General features: G+C 36.7%; 2 protein-coding genes across 3 annotated transcripts; both read left to right on the top strand.

The window, feature by feature from the left end:
- Nucleotides 1–1,407: 1,407 nt before the first annotated feature.
- On the top strand, nucleotides 1,408–9,180 carry LOC147299739 (vacuolar protein sorting-associated protein 60.1-like). The gene is made up of 7 exons (XM_086228995.1): nucleotides 1,408–1,934; nucleotides 2,392–2,543; nucleotides 3,420–3,513; nucleotides 6,860–6,931; nucleotides 7,029–7,140; nucleotides 7,566–7,723; nucleotides 8,153–9,180. Exons 1-7 carry the CDS (start codon nucleotides 1,866–1,868, stop codon nucleotides 8,204–8,206), a joined length of 711 nt encoding a protein of 236 aa, XP_086085121.1. The 5' UTR covers nucleotides 1,408–1,865; the 3' UTR covers nucleotides 8,207–9,180.
- A 3,453-nt stretch (nucleotides 9,181–12,633) lies between these two features.
- Nucleotides 12,634–19,203, top strand: LOC147299738 (CwfJ-like family protein). Of its 2 annotated transcripts, none has more exons than XM_086230004.1 (11): nucleotides 12,634–13,185; nucleotides 13,657–13,738; nucleotides 13,849–14,305; nucleotides 14,393–14,541; nucleotides 15,477–15,680; nucleotides 15,796–15,963; nucleotides 16,074–16,439; nucleotides 16,999–17,078; nucleotides 17,370–17,733; nucleotides 17,887–18,099; nucleotides 18,550–19,203. In XM_086230004.1, the coding sequence occupies exons 2-11, from the start codon at nucleotides 13,694–13,696 to the stop codon at nucleotides 18,883–18,885; spliced, it is 2,382 nt and encodes a 793-aa protein (XP_086086130.1). In that variant the 5' UTR covers nucleotides 12,634–13,185; nucleotides 13,657–13,693; the 3' UTR covers nucleotides 18,886–19,203. The 2 variants fall into 2 exon arrangements, with proteins under 2 accessions (XP_086086130.1, XP_086086129.1); XM_086230003.1 differs by having other exon boundaries at nucleotides 13,819–14,305.
- The last annotated feature ends 1,741 nt before the right edge of the window (nucleotides 19,204–20,944 follow it).

Genomic DNA, 20,944 nt, shown 5'->3' with positions numbered 1-20,944 from the left:
CTATTTAATTTGATCTTATTATTTTCTTAAAGATCCTATTGTGTAATGAGTACTCTAATCCAACCCGATCCATTTAAACTCAAAAGGCTCAACCCTTCCTAAGCGTCTTGAGGGATTAAGGTCAGGTTTGTTGGTATTAATCTCTCGGGATACTCAAGAGAGGTGCCTCTGTCGCATACCCAGGGTTCAGAGTGTGACACTCCCACACCACCACTGCCACCAACTTCGACAACATCCACCTTTGGGTCGTCATGCCTTTCATGTCTGCCAGCTTTGTATAGTCCATCATCTCCCAGCTAAGCTGTCTACAAATGGGGAAAAAAACCCAATTTTCCATTTGGTTGTCGAGAAAGTAGAGAAAAACTAAGAAATCAAAGTTTAACATCAAATACTTTAAACCCAACCTAAGCCAACCAAAATAAGCAACAAACCAAAAGCAAAACAAAAACCAAAGCTGTGTCATGCTTTCTCACATTTTCTGTGCAACCAAATAGGTTCCAAAACCAAAAAGCAAAGTGAAAAAAATTGAAACCCAACCAACACACCAAGTCTATCCCCTTATGCACCCAGCCAATCCCCCAAACCCCAGCAACCCTTCCTCCCTCCCACACTCCCAGTAGCCAAGCCCATTCCTCCTAGCAGAGAGCTCATCGATGGAGGTGTCATTGTAGATCAAACAACAAGAAAGAAATAGAAAAAGAATCATAAGAAATCTAGTCGGCGGGAGAATAGATCTAGTCGGCAACCAGATCTGTGAGCCAGTTGTCGAACTTGGCGACGAAGGCCTGTGAATTTGGTTTGTTGAGTTTCAATTTTTTTGTTTTTGTTTTGTTTTTTCAATCATTTCAAAACAAACAACAAGAAAGAAATAGAAAAAAAAGAAAAAAAAAGGAAGAAGTGAGAGTTGCAGATCAAACAAGAAGAAGAAAGAAGAAATAAAAAAAAAATTGTGGGGATTGGTTGCCTGGTTGGTGATTGATCTTAAGAGTGTTTTTTTTTTTCTTTGTTATTTTAATTTAATTATGGGGTTTTTAATTTAATAATAATTATTTCATTTTTATAAGTTTGATTCATTTTTTATTATTTTTTGTTAATGTCAGTGCTAACTTTGCAGTCTGGGTGGCCTGTGTCAGTTCTATGTAGGCATTTAACGTGCTCTTAGACAGAAATTTAACGAAGGTATATAGTTGTCATGAAATGAGAGTTGAGGTATTAACGGGTAATGTTTAAAATTTGAGGTATTAAGTTGAAATATAGAATAAACTTAAGATATTTTGTGTAATTTACTCATAATTTTTTAACAATACAAGGTAATAAACCGACATTAATACATTTAATATATTAGATGATGGGATGATTGACTGATTGTTATTCATTAAAACTCACATTAAAACCCTATAGTTTTCTTCCTCAACTTTGCGTCTCTCTCTCTCTCTCTCTCTCTCTCTCTCTCTCTCTCAGATCTGTCTCCTTCTTCCAGATCTTCGTCCAAATCCACAGAGCTCTCAGCCACCCTCTTTCTCCTCTTCTTCCTCTTCAACTTCCTTCAAAGCTTTACCGACCGTCGAGCTGCCGGAGCACGACTCTTCCACCGCCTCTGCCTTTTCTCCGGTGTAACACCGAAACCGAACCATACCGAACCGTTAACATCGGTTGAAGGGGTCTCCGGTTGGGCTTCGGTCGCCGTTCTTCAGATACCGACATCGTCGGTTTGGTCCTCGGTTTTAGCCTCACAGTGCACACCCCTATTAATTTTACCACAAGAGAAGTGCTTTCTATCGAAGTACCGCTGTCAGCGTGTTGGTGAAAAAAGCTTGGATAAATCAGTCGGGTCCAAGGTCAAAGAAGAAGAAGGAAGAGGGAAGATGAAGAGGGTCTTCGGTGTTAAGAAAGAGAAAGAGCCCCCTCCGTCTGTTGGAGATGCCTCCGAAAGGGTTCTCTATCTTTCCCACTCTGTTTCGATTTTGGATTATCAGCGTTTTTTTTTTGTTATTTATTTATTTAATTTATTTAATTATTATTATTAGGGAAATTAAATTTCGATCTGGGAATTTGACTTCGTATGCTTCTTGGTAATATGTGAAATATAAAAAAAATTTACATAATAGCCAAAAGTGGGTCATGTACAATTTTGAGAATTTCCCACTAATTGATTCATCCATCTTATTACAAACTCATATTCAAAATCTGTTTCGATGTTGATGACCATATCAATAAGTGAAGATTTAGTCAAATCAGCATTACCAATGTTAGAATCAGTAATGGTTGTAACTTTGTTGAAGCTTGATTTCTGAGCACCTCTTGTTTGAATGCTTTTTTTAATTATAATTTAATTTGGTATTCTGTTAAAACTGTTGGGTGAAGTTATAAGTGTACATCATTATGTAACAGATTAATAAAAGGGGTGAAACAGTGGATGAGAAGATCAAGAGACTTGATGGTGAACTTAGTAGATATAAAGAGCAGATCAAGAAGACAAGGCCTGGTCCTGCACAAGAAGCTGTTAAGGCTCGGGCCATGAGGGTTCTCAAGCAAAAACGAATGTAGGTGCCCCCCGTCGATGCTAATGGCTTATTTCCCCTCTATATGAATATTTTCCTGTAGTTTATTGCTTGTCAATCATTATTTCATTCATGTGATATTAGTCAGGATTTTGAGGTTTGTTTTTATTTTGACTTTGGGGAAAAGCTTGAGAATTGATTGGAATCTTTTAAGAAGGTTCCAAGTAGAGAAATGGGAAGAGTAGTTAAACATTTTTGTGACCTCAGCGTGGTTAAGAATGGTTAGTTGTGGTGTTGGATTTAAGAGGTTGATTGAAGACTTGGAATAATATTATTGAACAAAAAATCACAGAAACATGATGAGCAACTCAAGTGACTAATAAAAAACAGTGCTAGAAGGTTAATTTTCCAATGGAATACATAGTATGCATGTATACGCACGAGTCTGTGCACACACTCACATTTTCTAAAGTGTCATGTAGCTAATAAATATTTAAATGTATAGGTTTTAATTTTCTTTGCTTTGTCTGGCCAAGAAACAGAGGAATCTTTTGCATCATGAAATGGGAACTGTTTTTTCGTCAGTTGAACATTAAAATCAATGAGATAAGATTATTATCTGTATGCAAGGACATTGCTGCATAACTTTTTTCAATGCTATGTAGAAGGCCATAAAGGATCTCCACCTTTCCATTTGTTTTCATCTTTTCTGCCAGTCTTCCCAGAATAGAATGGGGGTATTTTTGCAATAAATTGAACTGCAAACACTTTTTTTTTCCCCAATAATCTGAGGTCATTCCTTTGACATCTAGAATAAGATTGATGTCTGTTGCAACTTGTAAAGATATACTATAAGATTCAATTTGCATTATTCTTTTTGCTTCCATGATTTGTATAATTCATTAAGCTTCTGGACAGGTATGAAGGACAGCGTGACATGCTGTATAATCAGACATTTAACCTTGATCAAGTTGCATTTGCTGCAGAGGGTATAAAAGATGCTCAGCAAACTGTATGTCCTAAGCTGTTAAACTTTATGATAATGTTCATTTGTTTAACATCGAGTATAGACCTATAAAGACCTATTAGTTTATGCTTGTTCTGGATTGTTTTGAACTTTTGATTGTCAAAAGTAAGGATATGAGGATGGTAGCTATTAATTTATCAATTATCACGTAGTTAAGAATTTCTCTATACATTTAGTGTCTTGACGCATATGATAATTAATATTAATTATTGACTTTGTAATGGTCATTGCCTAAAATGGTAGGACTTTTCACAAAAATTGCAAAATAAAATGAAAATCTTACTGTAGTCTATAAATATCTGGGGCTCATAAATTATTAATTATTATGCATGTGTTTTCCAATGTGAGTTATTAATCATATTAATGTAAGTCATATCAGTCAGAATATTTTCCAGTGTGACAACTGGCTCTCCCCTTTAAAAGCAGAATTTAAATCATACGAGGGATAGTTGATTGGTTGGGACCACCCATTGACTGAACCTTGCATTATCACAAGGACAACTAACTATTTAATGTGACCTTGGACTGATCATGTCATTCCTTAGACGTAGCTTGTGTCCTGGGACAAGCTCAACCAGCTGGGTCAGTTGATGCAATGACATGCCTCTGTTTATAAGATTCAAATTTCACAATTCCATACACTTGCACCCAAAGCTATATATCTATAACTTGAAATCTTAAATGAGGAAGGACGAGAATACAAAGAAGGGAGGAAAAAAAGGAAGGGAGCATAAAGGAGTAAGTTTCATTTAGTATTGCTCCTGGCAGCTTCTCCTTCTCCAAAAGCCTATGCTGGATTTCCTCTTCTACCCAAATATAGTTAACCTTTTTTCCTACTAGGACTAAGACTACAGTTTTGCATATAAATACCTTCACCCTCAAGTAAAGGTTGGATACAATTTTCTCAATAGTTTTCTAAAGGTTTAGAACCTAGCCTCTATGATATTATTCTAATTGGATAGCTGCAGTGGTCTAATTCTGAGGCAGGGAAATGTGCTTGTCTGATTGTAGTTGATAGGCTTCTATGTATAGTGGTAGTTTCTTGTACTCTGATGTGTGTTGTTTGGTGGATTTCTTGTCCACTATGTATGTACTTTTGATGACCATTAATAAATTTTTTTTATAAAATAAAAAAAAATGTTTAGAACCTAGCATAGTTCCAGACAGTTCCAGTTGAATCCTGCATGTCAGTTTTAACTTCTAGCTTCATATGCTAGATACTAGAGATTTAATGCGTGGTATTGGAAATGCATGGCTCCAGTGTATCCATGTGTGGGACAAAAATAATATGGGATATGCTATCCTCACTTTTACATTCCTTGTCTATGTAAAGGTTACCTAGGGGTAACTATGTAAGATGTCACAAAGGTTGATTAAGTATAGATACTTTATTAATGTTAAAGACCACATACTAGAAAGGATGTAAGGTGTTCTATGAAGGAAGTTTAAAGAGGTACAAGAAAGTTTGAAAGCTAGGTTGCATGTTACAATCTTTCTTGCTTTATGGTCACTATTAGTTTATTGTGATTACTTGCAACCAATAAGTGCACTATAATGGATTTGATAGAAGACTTCTGCTGTCCATATCTCTGTGGATCCTAAGGATGAATAGGATTAACAAGTTATTAAGTTGTTCAGGCTAGGTTTAAATGGTACCAACATTGTCCAAATTATGTTATGACAGTTTATCCTGTTCAAGTTTTATATATGAATGAAAAGTTTTAAATTTTTTCTTGTTTGTGTTTAAGTATGTTATATGTGAAGAAAATCACACCTTTAGCATTTAGGGCTAGGAGTCTGACAGTTTTTGGTATCAGGAAAGTTTATAAGGTCCTCCAGACTTTAGTGAATTAGAGTGGGGGACAAGTCAAATGCCATAATCGTAGGACATTATATCTGAGTGTGTATAGATGTATGTGTGTTTCTTCTCTTGCCATATGTGACAAAGAGAATAGTTTTTGTGAGCAGTTTGCTTCAAAAGGGAGTTCTAGTTAAGGATATTATTCTGGATGCTATCTATGACTATAGGTCCGGCATGAACGTTTTTTTCTTATTAAAGGTGGCATCTTAAACTAGGACTTAGTGGCTGAGGAAACTTCAAGAGTCAGTTCCACTGTTTTCAAAGGCAAAGGCGTAAGCCTTTTGAGACTCAAGTTATTATATTTTTTTAATAAGATATGAATTTTCATTAATAAAAATGAAAGAGTACAAACAGTGGACAAATTGTCTCCCAGCTTACAATTCTACAAGATCTCATCTAAAACATTAACAACCATCATATAAATTAGAATGATAAAAGAGCGGATGCAAGACTCTTTGATTTTTAAATCTATTATTATAACCTTGTAAGTAATAAGGATATATTTGATGTTTGATATATGTTGAATGAAAAAGAGGGTTCTGTGTATAGTATGGATGAATTGGCTATGCATGAAATAACACGAATGTTTCAAATAGTATTAGCAAGCACGAATGTTTAAGATATATGATGTGTGTATGTATGCATGTTTATATATGTATATATTTTGCTTCATGGAAGCATGCTGTAGTTTCTTACTGACTTCTATGCTCACTAGGGATGGTCATACACTATGATGGATTTGATAGAAGGCTTCCGCAATTTTTTTTGGTTGCCCCATAGGATTCTTAGAATCAATAGTATTAATAAGTATCAAGTCCAAACCAAGCTGGTTTATATGGAACAAAAGTTGATCAGATTATGTTATGACAATCTATTCTGTTAAAGTTTTATATATGAATGAAATTTTTTTAATACTCTGCATGTCTTGTGCACGTATGTTTAAGTGTGTTACTTATGAAGGAAATCACACCTATAGCCTTGAGGGCTTGGGGTGTGATTTCCAGTTTGTTTTGTTGATAACAAATGTTTAGATACTTCTCAACCAAAAAACAAAAAAATGTTTAGATAGATTAGATGACCAACTTAAAGGGATAATTATTAATTTACAACACTTGTTGGAGAGTCACTCTATGCTACATCAAATTTGGTTGCACTGGGGGTATGTTATATTCACCTTAAAATTGTTGTTTTTCTTGTTAGCGCCCCAAGGGGCACAGTTCAAGGCTATTGAGGCGGAGCTTTTTCTGTACACTGATTGAAACTTGCTGCCTACCTCATGAGAGGTAGGAGATGGACCATTTGTGTCTAGGGAGGGTTTTTGCTTATAAATATGTGATTAGTATAAGTCCTAGATTCTCTTATACTCATTCCTGGTATCCATTTAGGTTATTAAATGACGATGCCGTGGAGGCATATATTCTGCAGTTAATAGATTTTGTTTGCAAATTAACTTTGATATGTTTTATGCAGATGTCAGCCCTGAAAACTGCCAACAAGGATCTGAAAGGAATGATGAAATCCGTGAAGATCCAAGATATCGATGTCTGTAATCTCTTGATGTTTTTGGTTTCCCTTTGCTTCAATACTAACTACATTTGAAAGTATCTCTTACAGACATGTTAATGCTGGTTTGCTGTAGAATTTGCAAGATGAAATGATGGACCTGATGGATGTAAGTAATGAAATTCAAGAGTCCCTTGGTAGAAGCTATAGTGTTCCTGATGACATTGATGAAGAAGAACTGATGGGTGGTAAGCTTAAAAATCATTTGAAGTCCCAAATATTCAAGGAAATATCTGCTTCAGCTACCATGCATGGTCAAAATCTTCTGATTTATTTTTCTAAGAGGCTTGGGTGAAGTAAACCATGTACACTGTGTCAAAAAGTGCATTATCGAATGTGTCTGCATGACAAGACTGTAGGTTCTGCAATAATGAATGTAAATGTTACATGGGTGCGGCTTCCTTTAATGCTTTGGGATGCCAATCTTTAGACTATAGGCTAGATGCAACTGCTTTGTTCATCTCATGTGCTAAATTTTTAGTCACTTGTTCTCACGAGTATTGGATTATGATCTATTTCAGTCTCATCCGAAGCATCAATTCATATGATTCTGTGTTCTGGTGGAATCTTGTTCTCTTTTTAACTGTCTACCTATCCTCAATTTTATGTGCAGAGCTTGATGCTCTGGAAGCAGACATGGGTATGGAAACTGAAGCTGATGGGGTTCCCTCTTATCTACAACCTGATACGGCCGATTTGGATGGGGAGCTCAATTTGCCTCCAGCACCTACAGGACATGCAGCAGCCCCAGCTGGCAGATCCAATGTCCAGGTATAATTCCCTTGATTTTTTATGCAGACTTATGTATTTTTTCTATGGATAAAATGCCAAAAGCTTAATGAAAATCTAAACTTTGGTCCTATCTCATGAGAAAAAGGTGTATTGATAAACAGAAGAGGCAACTCTTCAGTCATGGTAGCCACCTTTTTCATTGACATTATTGTTTATTCACTTACTGATAAAATCTACATATTAGCAAAAGGGTGTTATATGTCTTTATCATCTATTTCTTTTGTATGAATCCAGGGGAGCACATCTTTTATCTTAATTGTATACATCTTTTATATGTATCAGTTTTGTTTTGCCTTGCATTTGTCTCATTTGGAAGTCTCTTAGAGTACTAACTGTATTGGCTGCATGCCACAAATCATTGTTGCCATTGTCCTTTGCTAATGCTTCTATAAACTCCAATGCTGGCAGGCTGAGGATGAATTGGGTTTTCCAGCTGTCCCTCGGGCAACACTTCGTGATTAGGGATTCATTGTCTGTATCCTGTGCATGAGGGAGCTGGATGGAGCAAGCCCTTTGTAAACATTTTGTGCAGAAGTGAATCTTTATTCATTTAGTGTTGAAATTCATCTATTGTGATTGGCTATTATCGGTGAAATAGTTTGGTTTTAAACTTTTCATAATAAATGTTACTGAGATAAATCACACGAGTTCATTAATACTGAGGTTTAAGAGTTGGCATATCCAAGGATTAACAAGATAATCACGCATGTTTCAGTAACACTTTTCCCCTCATATCTTTATCCTTTTTTCCTTCTATTTCTAGAAGGCAGGTATCCATGGTGGATACCAATTATGGCTGGCAGTTGGTATTGGTGTTGGGATTAGGTGCTAAATTTTGGATGCAATTACCATACATGCAATGTGTGGTTTAATATTATAGGTAGTCAAATGTGTACATCATCTTGTCTAATATTAGAATGTAGCTGGTTTAATGGTGGGATTGTGTGTCCATGTTGAGAACTGTAAATTTAAAACATGAAGGAGTGCTGGCAATTCATTAGTTGAATAAAGGTACGCCTTATGTATGCCATTATTTGATGCTTTCCCGGTTTGGCTTTTGAATATAGCCTCAGAAAATTTTGCTCAGGTTGTGCAGTAGCAACCTATAGGTAGGCTTATGGTGATAAAGGCCCTTCACAATGATCTGGGAAAGCAAGCAGTCGCAACTTGTGACCTAGTGCCGCACTTGGGATACACAAGCCCTCTGAAAACTAGAGGAAAATGGAGAAAATAGTTGGGATTACGCGAGTCATGGATTTGTTCTATTAAAAAACCGAATTCCTTTTGTATACCGAAGAGGAGAGAATTGATACATCTCAACTCTCAAGTCACCTGGGATCTAGTGATGATAACAACCGACTGTTAGATTTCGTTCAATTATTGTAAAAGAGCTTTAGAATCCAAAATCATATTATAATGTAGTTGAACAATCCAATTCTGGAATAGACGTGGAACCCTGAAAATGTCTCAGATCCCATTTGTCAATATCAATAAGAATCAAATTCTAGAATTAAACTCTTATCAAGTTCTGAAATTTTACCAAAAGCATGCATGGTTGAGAACCAGGATAAACTGTGATTAATCCCAAATCTCATCCTCCACTTTTCTCATTCAGCTGAAAGCCTACATGCCACAAATTGATATACCTTGAATACGTGACGCATAATTTGTAACTTTCATTTGCACCCTCCACATTAATTTTTTTTTTTTTTTTTGTACAACCTCCCTATGAAAATTTGAACACACCTAATCATCCAATCAAGAAAACTGGGATCAACTATAGCAATGCTCATGCATTCCGAGTTAATGACTACTAAAACACCAGAAAAATGTAAGGCTTGTCATTCTCTTCAGGTGGTCAGCAAGATAGCAACAATAAATCAATAATGAGTTAATAACCCAATCATTCAAGGAAGATCAACTTTTGGAATGGAGGTTTCCCATGCAATTTGAGAGCGTCTTAAGACTTCTTTTAACAAATTGGAGAGAAATATCACTAGACCAATAACTAATTAGGTTTATTTACATCATTGCTCTCTGTAAGATACACTTTTTTTCACTTTGCCCCCTGAAACTTAAATTCTCTCAGTTTGCCACCTGAACTTCACAAAGTTATTGCAAAAGACCCTATTCCGTTAACTCTGTCAATTTTTCCGTTAAAATAGCTGACGTGACACCTATATGGCATGAGTGAGACCCTTTTTTAGTTATGTAAAATCCATGTGGACAAAAAAAATAATTTTTAAACTAAAAATAATAAGATCCATGTCAATCTTTTATAATTTTGCTTGTCTACATGGATCTTACATAACTAAAAAAGGGTCTCACTCATGCCATATAGGTGCCATGTCAGCTATTTTAACGGAAAAATTGACAGAGTTAACGGCATAGGGTCTTTTGCAACAACTTTGTGAAGTTCAGGTGGCAAACTGAGAGGATTTAAGTTTCAGGGGGCAAAGTGAAAAAAAGTGTATCTTACAGGGGGCAATGGTGTGAATAAGCCAACTAATTAATGCAAATTGTCTTATGATAAGAAAGTTTCATTGAGTGGTCAAGTGCATCCCCTAATAGTATTTGCATAGGCACAAAAATATAGGTAACGGTGATGCCGGTTCTTCATATAACAAGTCCGATAGCAAATTTACATGAGACCAACTAAGGAGACACTACCAACGAACCAGCAAAATGGTGCTGCATTTGCTGGACTTCCTCTAGCAATAATGCATTAGAAATTTAGAAGAAAAGAGCAGCCTCTTTCAAGGCACAGCAACACCGAAAATCATAAGGTACTGCTTTACTGTTTTTTTGGGATTCAATAAACAGAATTCTTTTGATTTCAATTAAGAGTAAGTTTTCCCAGATCTAAAATCTGCATAGCCCTAGCTGCCTCAGTGGTGGGACTTGAACCAAAATATGCTTCGATCTTATTATTTCGGGGATTTGTTTAGTCCGTCTTCAATCTCTTGATTTCCTTCTCCAGAAGTTCTGAGTGGATGGGCTTAACAAATTGACACTTGTTACAATTAAAAATTGAGACTAAATGAATTGACAAATATTTACATAAATCTTTACACTTCTTCAAAAAGTGTCAATTTCCTTCTTCATTGTAAAGTTCGTAGACTAAATTGACATTTTTTATAATTAATGGACCAAATTGAGATTACTGTAAAGTTTGTTAACCCAATTTAGTACCCAATAAACATGCCAAAAGAGGATGGAGAAAGCACTCATCACTTATTTTGGTCATGATTTTATGAGAGTCCAATGATGATCAAAGCAACCTTAAGTTCGATGCTTATTGTCATCTTATGAGAAGTACTAGAGGGAAACCCCCAATTTACAAGTACCCAAGGAACTTCAAATGGCCCAAAACAATCGAATTCATATTTTATCACCCCACTTTCCATATAGATAAATATCCAGTTAAATCAAGTTCTCAATGACACTGATTATGAGTACTAAATTATATGATTATCACTTCTAAAATTTCTTAGACTGCTTTGGTCATCATCAATACTACTCAATTCTGTTTATTTTCTACTTGTTCTGCATATAGATGTGATCTCATCATTTCCTAGGAGAATGTTCCTCCTAAACACTTATATGGGTCTAGTGGTTGTCTAATAATCAATTCTAAGTATATATGGGCCCCAACACTGATCGTCTCTGTTCTCAAACAAAGGCAAGGCCAGGCCATTAGACATATATATATATATATATATATCACATAATCTGCTATATATATAGCAGCAGCTGACATTTTGCATAGTCAGCTAAATATAGTGAGTTGGAAAGGTCCCAAAAACATTATCCTATATATAATGGCCTGTAGTATTCATGACATAATACCAGACAAAGAATAACAATCATTTGGTTATTTCAGGCGGAAAAAGAAGAGCAATGATATCTAGAATGAGGACTACAATGTTTGGGTCAATGCTAAATAAATGCTGCAATAAGATTCTGGAGCTCGATAATGGCAAAAGATGTAATTATGATAAAGTGGCAACTAGAAAATGAATAGGTTTCCGTAGAAAATGTACCTGTGCTCCAATTTCTGGTTATGGATTTGGTTCTGGGACTGGGCATGGTAGTGGCTTTGGGTCTGGATATGGGAGTGGGGGTGGTGGGGCTGATGGAGTTGGTGCTCCTTTGGAAATGACTTGTTTTAAGGGAGATTAATTGCATGAATTCTTTAGGACATAACTCTCCATCTATACTTTTATGTATTTGGTATCCATTCATATTAGTTTTCTGGGCAAACCACAAACTCGACCCGCAAACTCCTGCCCACCCATATTCTAACTAAGCCCATGCCCACCCTCTCTCATTTGTTTCTCTCTTGGTCTTTCATTCATCATGCGCTTGTTTTCTCTTAATTTTCTTTGGGTTCTTGAGATATAGTTCAAATTATTTTCGTTAAACTTGGGTTTTTAAGAAAGTGCTGAAAAAATATATAGTTTTTGTTTTCAAAGTTCCATCTTTGTAATTTCTGCTGAGAAATAGCTATTATAGCCATAAAACCTGCCGCTACAGACAGTAATGAATCACAGGATTCAGAAATTTTAACTTAAGGAGTTATAGTATAAGAAAGCATCGATACAGATACGGAACAGATACGCAATACGGTGCCAATATGACGATATGACAAATTTTCAAAAATTATTAAACCAATCCGACTAGGATACATCAATTAAAATAATATATACATAATATATATTTATACTTAAAATTATAATTCAAATGACAAATCTAAAAACACACCATAATTCAAATCACAAACTCATATCTTTATTATTGCCCCCTCCTAAGATGTATCAAAAGCCCAAATCAAAATAATATATATTAAAACCCTAAATGGGCTAAATTAAAAGCTTATATGACTATGATTCAAAACTCATATCAAAGCCCATAAGAAAACACAACCATACGAGGAAATCAGATCAAGCAGCAAGGGGAGGAACAGGTGACGACCTGCGACCATCAGAGATTCAGAGCTTACCTCGACCTGCTCTGCTCGGCTGCTCCCAACCTCCCACTTCTCACTCAACCAGAGAGAGACTCTGAGAGAAGGCTCAGAAGCCAGAAGGGTTGGTGCCTGGCGGTTGGGCTTGGATTAATTACCCAAGCAGGCAAGCATCAACTAATTACCCAGAACTAGAAGGGAAGCTGGGGAGGGGTGACGGCGTCAATCAATTACTATTTTGTTTCAACTTTTGTTTGGATTTTTTTTTTTTTTTTTAAAAGAGAAGAACACCGGTGGTGGGCGTGCTCTCAGCCTCTCAGGTGGCCGGTGGGCGTGCTCTCAGGTGGGGTGGTCGCAGACTCGCAGGTGGGGTGGTCAGTCCGGGGGTCAAACCCAAGGTTTGTGCAAGGATTTTCCGATGGGCGGTGGTCAGGCGACCACCCTTGTCCCCCTGTGCATCCATCTCTGGCCACAGGTAATTCACTATTTCTGTTATTTAATTTTTCAATGATTTGATTGCTTGTTTGCCTAGAAAATATGGAAAAGAACAGAAATTGAACTTCTGGGTTGCAATAAGTAATAAGAAAAATTTGGGTCTGGTTTCTCTTGGATGTGTTTTCATTTGCCAACACATGCCTCAATTCTGCTCAATTATTCTGATATTTGAATCCATTACTTGGGAACATGAACTTCAATTCCAAATTGGTTTGGGGTTTTATATCTTGAAAAATCCATTTTTTGAGCTTGCTTTTGTTTTTAACTCGTGGGTGGTTTTTCTTCAAGGAGGGATTGATGCAAATTTTCCATTGAAGTTTTTGTATGCATGGTTTAACTCAAATATTCTTACATATAATTTTTAGAATGGCATTATTGAGTCTCATCTTTGGAGAGTAACAGATCTTGTAATATTAGTTTATCGAAGTTTGCTATTTTTTTGGGGTTGCAGGGCACTTTGATCGTTTCGTAGACTCGTAGTAAAAACAATGCTTGCTGGAGTGAAGTTCATACCTCGAGACCAGATTGATAAAGTAAATATCATTTTTTTCTTTTGTTTTTAAATTGTTTCTTATTTTAAGAGGTGATTAATGTTTTTTGTTATTGGTGATAGGATGACAATTTGAATGCTTCTGTGAAACAGAAGCAGAAGAAGAAGTCAGGTAGTAAGGATGATAAGCGTCGGAGGGAAAAGAAGAGTTCTCGATATAGTAGTTCAGATGGTGAAGATCTTGAGAGAATAAAGAAGGGGTCTAGAAAGAAGTGGTATTCGTCGGATGAGTATTTATCATCATCATATGCTTCGGGAAATGAAAGTGAGGGAAGTTCCGACCAAGATAGAAAGAAGCGTCAGAGTAAGAAAAAGGGTAAGAGAAGTAATGAGGTTAGGTCTGAGGATGAGGTTAGTGATAGGTCAAAGAAGAAATCGAGAAGTGGTAGAAAAGAATATATATCAGATGATCATCTTTTGCCTGCTTCTGATGGTGAAGACAGTGATAGTTCTTCTGATAGGAAAGAAAGGCGCAAGAAAGGTAGAAAAGATGGCAAGAAAAAAAGTAAGGAAAGGAATCGAGGAGGCATTGAGGATGATGAATTTTCTGGTATGTGTTGCATACCATACTTTTTTAAAGAGAATTTTATTCAATGATATGATATTGGTATAATTCATGTTCTTTTTCTCTATATAGATGGTGGTAGAAGAAATAGTGCTTTAAAAGATGGGGAAATTGCAAGAAAGGAAGCTGGCTTGGACTGGATGCTTAGACCTGAAGGAAAAGCAGATAGAACACCTACAATGACTGCTGAGGACCCACCAAAGGAAGCTTCGACTGAGGAGGTATGCTTTTAGCCTTTCACCTTGTATGCTTTCAGCCTTTAACCTTTGTAAAGAGAGGATTTAGACCTAGCTACTGACATTTCTATAATATATTCATGTTTGTTTTGGTTGGTTGTGGTACCACACTCTTTTTTTCTTTTGTATCTTGAGTTAGCTAACTTCGAGTTGGTAGACATTCGGACTTATTTGAAGCATTGCCATCCTCATTTGTGTTTTTCTGTCCGCATAATTTAATGTTTAAACAGTTCCTTTATATATGATAATTGAAGGTCTTGTAGAAATTTAGTCATTCATGACAAATAAAACAAGGTTAAATTTCATCAATTCCCTATGAATTTTAGCATGTGTCTCCTTTTTGTCCCTGAATTTTTAAATCTGACACTCAGCCCCTGAAACTAACAATCATGTCTTTAGTTGGTTTAAATTTTAACTTTTATTAAGTTTTCTAATAGAATGGCAGATTGGTTGCCCCCTTAGTTAATGGCTGATTGGCACACGACCACTAAGTTCAGGGCAGATTAGTCACATTTGAAAGTTCAAAGACTAAAATGGGACATGGTTTAAAATACAGGGGGCATTAGTGGAATTTACCTCCTTCTACCTTTCTTTTTTTTTTTTTTTTTTGAGAAAGTTAACTTTTTAACTACCAATGTTGGTTGCCATGAGTTGTTTTGTGTGTGAACTTCTTTTGGTTGCCATGAGTTAGTTGCTTTGTTTGTGAACCTGTTTTTTTTTTTTTTGGAGTTGTATTCTTATGGATTCTAGTGATGTAAGCATAAAATATGTTTCACTTCTGGCTTCTGCTCTAATGATAACTTTAATTGTATATAATGGGGCCTTTTTCTTGGTGAAATATTATGCCTCGCTACCTCTTTCAACTTGTTATGGTTACATGGTTGTTTAGCGACTACAACACTTTATCTTCCCTGTGTTAGATAAAGAAGGTCAATCCCAGGGAATTAAATCCATATTTGAAAGATGATGGAAGTGGTTATCCAGAAGACACAGATGCACCTAAAGCTGGTGTGGACCAACTTTTGTCTTCCTCTGTTGTTGGGGATGGAGGTGCAAGTTGGAGACTTAAAGCGTTGAAGCGTGCAAAAGAGCAAGCTACTCGAGAAGGAAGAAGGCTCCAAGAGGTATGGTACCTTAGCTTTCTAGGTCTTAGAAAGCATCACAACCTACCTTGTTTTGTTTTATTGTTGTTGTTGTTGTTAATTTTTTTTTTTTTTGTAATGCATTGGAATTATACAGGTTGTAGGGGAGCGTTGGGGTTCTCTCGGTCATCTAACAGTCTCTGTGGCATCTAATAAGGCTGCCCAATCTCGTGCTCATCTACATGCCATAAAAAGTAGAAAGAAAGGGCTGAGTGAGGAAAACCAATCAGGTTCCAACAATCAAAGTGACATGGATAATAAAAAGGTACATGGGCATAATTCAGAGCTTTTTATTTTAGTTTGATCGTTTTTGAGTCAAATATTAATGTTTCCATCTTTCTTACAATTTACATGCTATGTGAATGTGGTTACTAGGACGCTAGCCGAAACTACCTGAAGGATGTATCTGTCCGACCCGCTAAAATGAGGGAGCCGAAAGATCAAGATTCTTTATCCTGGGGAAAGCACAAGAATCGAGATGTGTCTACTAACGATTCCAGTCTTATAGCAGATGCAGTGTCCAGCTTAAATACGTTTGCCAATGATGGAAGCTTCATGCGTGAAGCTCTTCGTAAGCAGACTGATGATATTAGTAGTCCTGTTCACGAAAATTTAGCAGACACTAGCAAGCGTAGCGAACCTAGTGTTGCATTTAAGGGTGAACTCAGTGCGAACCAGTTGGCAGCTAAGGCTTTTCAACTTCGTATGAAAGGAAAGCATGAAGAAGCTGAGGAACTTCTGGTAAGACACATGCAATATTCTCTCTCTCTCTCTCTCTCTCTCTCGTGATGGAGGGCATATATCAAGTGGCATGCAAGCTTATATCCTATTGAAGTTAATGTTTAAGTAGATTGAATTAATCATATTCTGTCATGAACAACAAAATAATTTGATGTAAAGCCAGTTTACACACCCCAGTTTCTTGAGCAACTTAGGATAGAAGCCTTTCCAACTTCTGATGCAGTGGAAATGACTCTTCTACAGTTGAGGCTATTTTGGTCCTTATCTTTGTGTATTGACTTGGCTTTTCATTTTCTAACATTTTAAAATCCTTGCATCTTTGATTTGCTTGGTTGTGTCTGCTTTTGTTTGCATCTATTTAGTTGTAAAGAGATCCCTATATCAATCTATATTGGGATAGTTTAAAATTCCTCATGACTATTACAATTCTATTAGTCCACTTGTCAAACAAACTCAAAAGTTAGGATGTGGACAAATGGTCATTTATAAGATCACAATCTTTTGTTTTCGTCCTTTGTTTTTTTATGTAATTAATTGACAGTTTTTTTTTGGTTAATAGCAAGAAGTAGAAAACATAAAGGCAAAGCAGGGTGCTGGAGATAATTTGATTAGACCACGAAATGAAGGAAGCACAAGCAGGTAATGTTGTATCTTCATTATTTTTCCCTATTATTTATTTTGTTTGAATGTGCTTATGCTGTAAATAATATACAATTCCATAATGATTCATTAAACTATAAAAAGGAAAGTAGTATTTCTATCAGCAAACATGGGGCCAAATCTTGTAGGTTTCTTTTGCAGTCCTAGAAAGGAGTGTTCATTTGTTGTTTGATTTTCTGTGCACTTTGCCATTTTCGGTGATTTATTTCTTATTCTCATATATAATTATTGGTTGGGATTTTTGTTCTAATTAGATAGCCTTTTATCTAGATATGTTATGCAGGATATCTCTCATCGTCAGAAGAAAAAGGAGGATGACGCTGACATGCATCTAGCTCAAAAGATAATGCAGAACAAAAAATATAGTGTATCTGGTCATGCAGATGATGAATATGACTTTGATGATGGTCCTAGCAGAAAGCCTAGGAAGAAACAGGAGAGTGATGATCATAAGGTCACCCAGAGGAATGCTTTTGCAACTCGCTTCTCCACTCAGGAAGAGCGCTGCCTTTTTTGCTTTGAGAATCCAAAGAGGCCAGCACATCTTGTTGTGGCAATTGCAAATTTCTCATATTTGATGTTGCCACAGCAGCAACCTGTTGTGCCTGGTCATTGCTGCATTTTACCGATGCAGGTGAGCTTAATCTAGTTGCTTCTCTTGCCTTGTTTCGTTGTTCTAGCTAGTCATTTGATAATGAGCTTGAGTCATTTTTGTTATTTCTTTTTCTAATATTTTGAATGCTTTTCTTAATAATAATTTGATGATAATCTATACACTTTTCCACAGCATGTACCATCCACAAGGACTGTTGATGACCACATTTGGGAAGAAATTCGAAATTTCAAGAAATGCCTTATTATGATGTTTGCAAAGCAAGAGAAGGAGGTAGTCTTTCTTGAAACAGTGATGGGGTTGGCTCAACAACGCCGTCATTGTTTAATTGAGTGTATTCCTATGCCCCATGAAATTGCCAAAGAGGCTCCTCTATATTTTAAAAAGGTGAGGATTATGTTCTTATTTTCCCTCAAAATGCATTGGTTCTCTGTTAAGTTATTTTGAGCCAATTTTTTTACTCATTTCTTGGAAAATTGTGCCTATAATTTATCCCTTAGTTCCTGAACCATTATGAGGCTGACATTATTTTCCATAAAATATATGTGGTTTGAATATCTATAGTATAAATTGTATAATATATGTGTGACATGTGCATGCACAAGCATATAGTTTTTGCCCGAGCGTGTATATATATATATACACATCTTTGTATGTATTCATATATATATGTACTTGGGTACGCGTGTCTCATTTCTTTTTCTTTCTAATATCCTGAAATGAATGTATGATATAAACCGTGTCTCATTTAATCTGTACTGTTGAGTTTACAATCTGTAATTCAAGAAACAAGTTTTGCTCTTTCCACAACTTACAAAATAAAAAAAATGCTTTCAGGCAATTGATGAAGCTGAAGATGAGTGGAGCCAACACAATGCGAAGAGGCTTATTGATACAAGTGTGAAGGGCTTGCGCGGTTCCATTCCGGATCATTTTCCGTATTTTCATGTTGAATTTGGTCTAAAGAAGGGGTTTGTCCATGTGATTGATGATGAAAAAACATTCAATAGCAGCCTTGGGCTCAATGTTATACGAGGGATGCTACAGTTGCCTGAGGAAGACATGTATCGCCGCCGAAGGTACGAGACAGTGGAGGCACAAAAGCAAGCGGTTAAGAGCTTTGATCAAGATTGGGCACCTTTTGACTGGACAAAACAGCTTCACCAATCCTAATTCTTCTAAAGCCAACTTGTGCCATAATTGTTGATGTAATGGTAAAGGATGCAAGTGAAACTTGGAAATTTTTTTTTATTATTATTTTTTTTTTCACCTGGGTTTACCTTGTATCACATTAGATGGGGTTGCCTGTGGTTTAGAATCCTCACCAGGAAGTGCTTGCTACATTTGTACTGTACTTGTAGGCATGGGCAATTCAGTGCCTCAGAGGTGCTCTCACACTTTGGATGTAGTCTCAGTATTATAGTATGCAGCAGACTTCTGCATCTGTATTTTAATACATCTTCATCTCAATATTGCATGAAATTTTTTGGATCCTCATCTTAGCAGTTTGGCAAACTTGGCTTGTAATTGGTGTGCATTATATTTCTTAAACTAAATTGCTTAGAGAGAAATATTAACAAGTGAAACAGTATAATTAAGAGGCTTTTAGCAACCAGTCCCAAATAACGACTCCTACAACAAGTCTCATGGTATCATAAGGGTATATTCCATTTGTGTATACAGAGGAATCACGGTCGAGAAATAGAGGCTGATATGTAGAAACTTCTCTGATCTCAGACTGACTCTCACTATCGTGTTTCTCTGTATAAGGAGATGAACTAGACCCCTCTATATTATATAGGGTATAACTTGTTGTAAAAGTATGTAGAGATTAGGGTTTGTGGAAAAGAGGAGGCAGAGAGAATATATCAGTCGTCATCTTATTCATCTTATAAATATCCTTATATAGAGGTATGGTTTACTAGGTTTAGAATATTTACTAGTATGCCCCTACAACTAATTACAGGAATAGCTACATATAACAATATATTTACAACACTCCCCCTTGGATATTCCATGTCATTAGTGTTGTCTCTGCTATGCGCTTCTAAGTTGCCTCGTTAAAACCTTGCCAAGTAATAAAAACCCTGTGGGAACAAAAACAACCATGGTCGAAGGAAAAAGAGTGCAACGCGCGTGAGTGTGGAGTAGTCGCATCAGGACCTCGAAAGTAGGTGAAGTCATATCTTCTGGATCATGAGCAGATAGTATGTCTATGGGAGCGGGGTGCATTAGAGTTGCTACACCAAAACCTTGCCTGGTAAACCCAATGGGAAAAACCCGTGGTCGAAGGGAAAAGATGATTAAATGCATATATATCATATCAACACATCTTCAGGATGTAGTATGAGTAGGGTGACCATGCCAAGATGTGCCTCATTAAAATCTTGCCAGGTAACAAAACCCAGTGGGACAAAATAACCCTGGACGAAGGACAAAAGAGTACACGATGGTCAAGCGAGTATGCTTCGGGATACTCCCCCTGATGTCGACTCCCCCTGAAGACTACATACTAGGTAAATCAGCCAATCTACGCAAACCAATACCTCGAACATGCATCAAGAATGTGGAATTTGGCAGTGACTTGGTGAAGAGGTCTGCATGGTTGTCTTGAGATCGGATCTGCTTGACTTCAATCATCTGATGCTCTTGTTGCTGTTGATTGAAGAAGAACTTCGGTACAATATGCTTGGTGTTGTCTCCTTTGATGAAATCTGTCTTCATCTGCTGGATGCAAGCGGCATTATCCTCATAGATAATCGTTGGTTCATCAGTGGTGGAATTCAGCCCACACGTAGTTCGAACATGCTTGGAAACTGCTCTTAGCCATATACATTCACGAACTGCTTCGTGAAGGGCTAGAATCTTAGCATGATTCGAAGAGGTAGCAACAAAGGTCTGTTTCGTAGACCTCCAAGATATTGTTGTATTCTCAATGGTAAAGACATAACCAGTTTGAGAACGCGCCATATGCGGGTCTGATAGATACCCTGCGTCAGCATATCCAAAAGGCGGGCATCATTCCGAGGATCGAGGGGGTTCGATTCATTCCATGATGCGTAGCTAGGGATAGAATAAACCTATATCCGTCGTACCTCTAAGATGGCGGAAAATGTCTTTTATGCCATTTCAGTGGCGGCGTGTTGGCGCAGAGCTACATCTAGCTAACAAGTTCACAGCGAATGAGATGTCCGGTCTAGTACATTGAGCCAAGTACAATAATGCGCCTATT

The sequence above is a fragment of the Dryas octopetala genome, chromosome 1 (assembly GCF_963921425.1).
Source record: "Dryas octopetala chromosome 1, drDryOcto1.1, whole genome shotgun sequence".
In the NCBI taxonomy this organism is placed as follows: Eukaryota; Viridiplantae; Streptophyta; class Magnoliopsida; order Rosales; family Rosaceae; genus Dryas; species Dryas octopetala.
The sequence above is the reverse complement of the archived record's forward strand: the minus strand, read 5'-3'. Positions and strand labels throughout refer to the sequence as shown.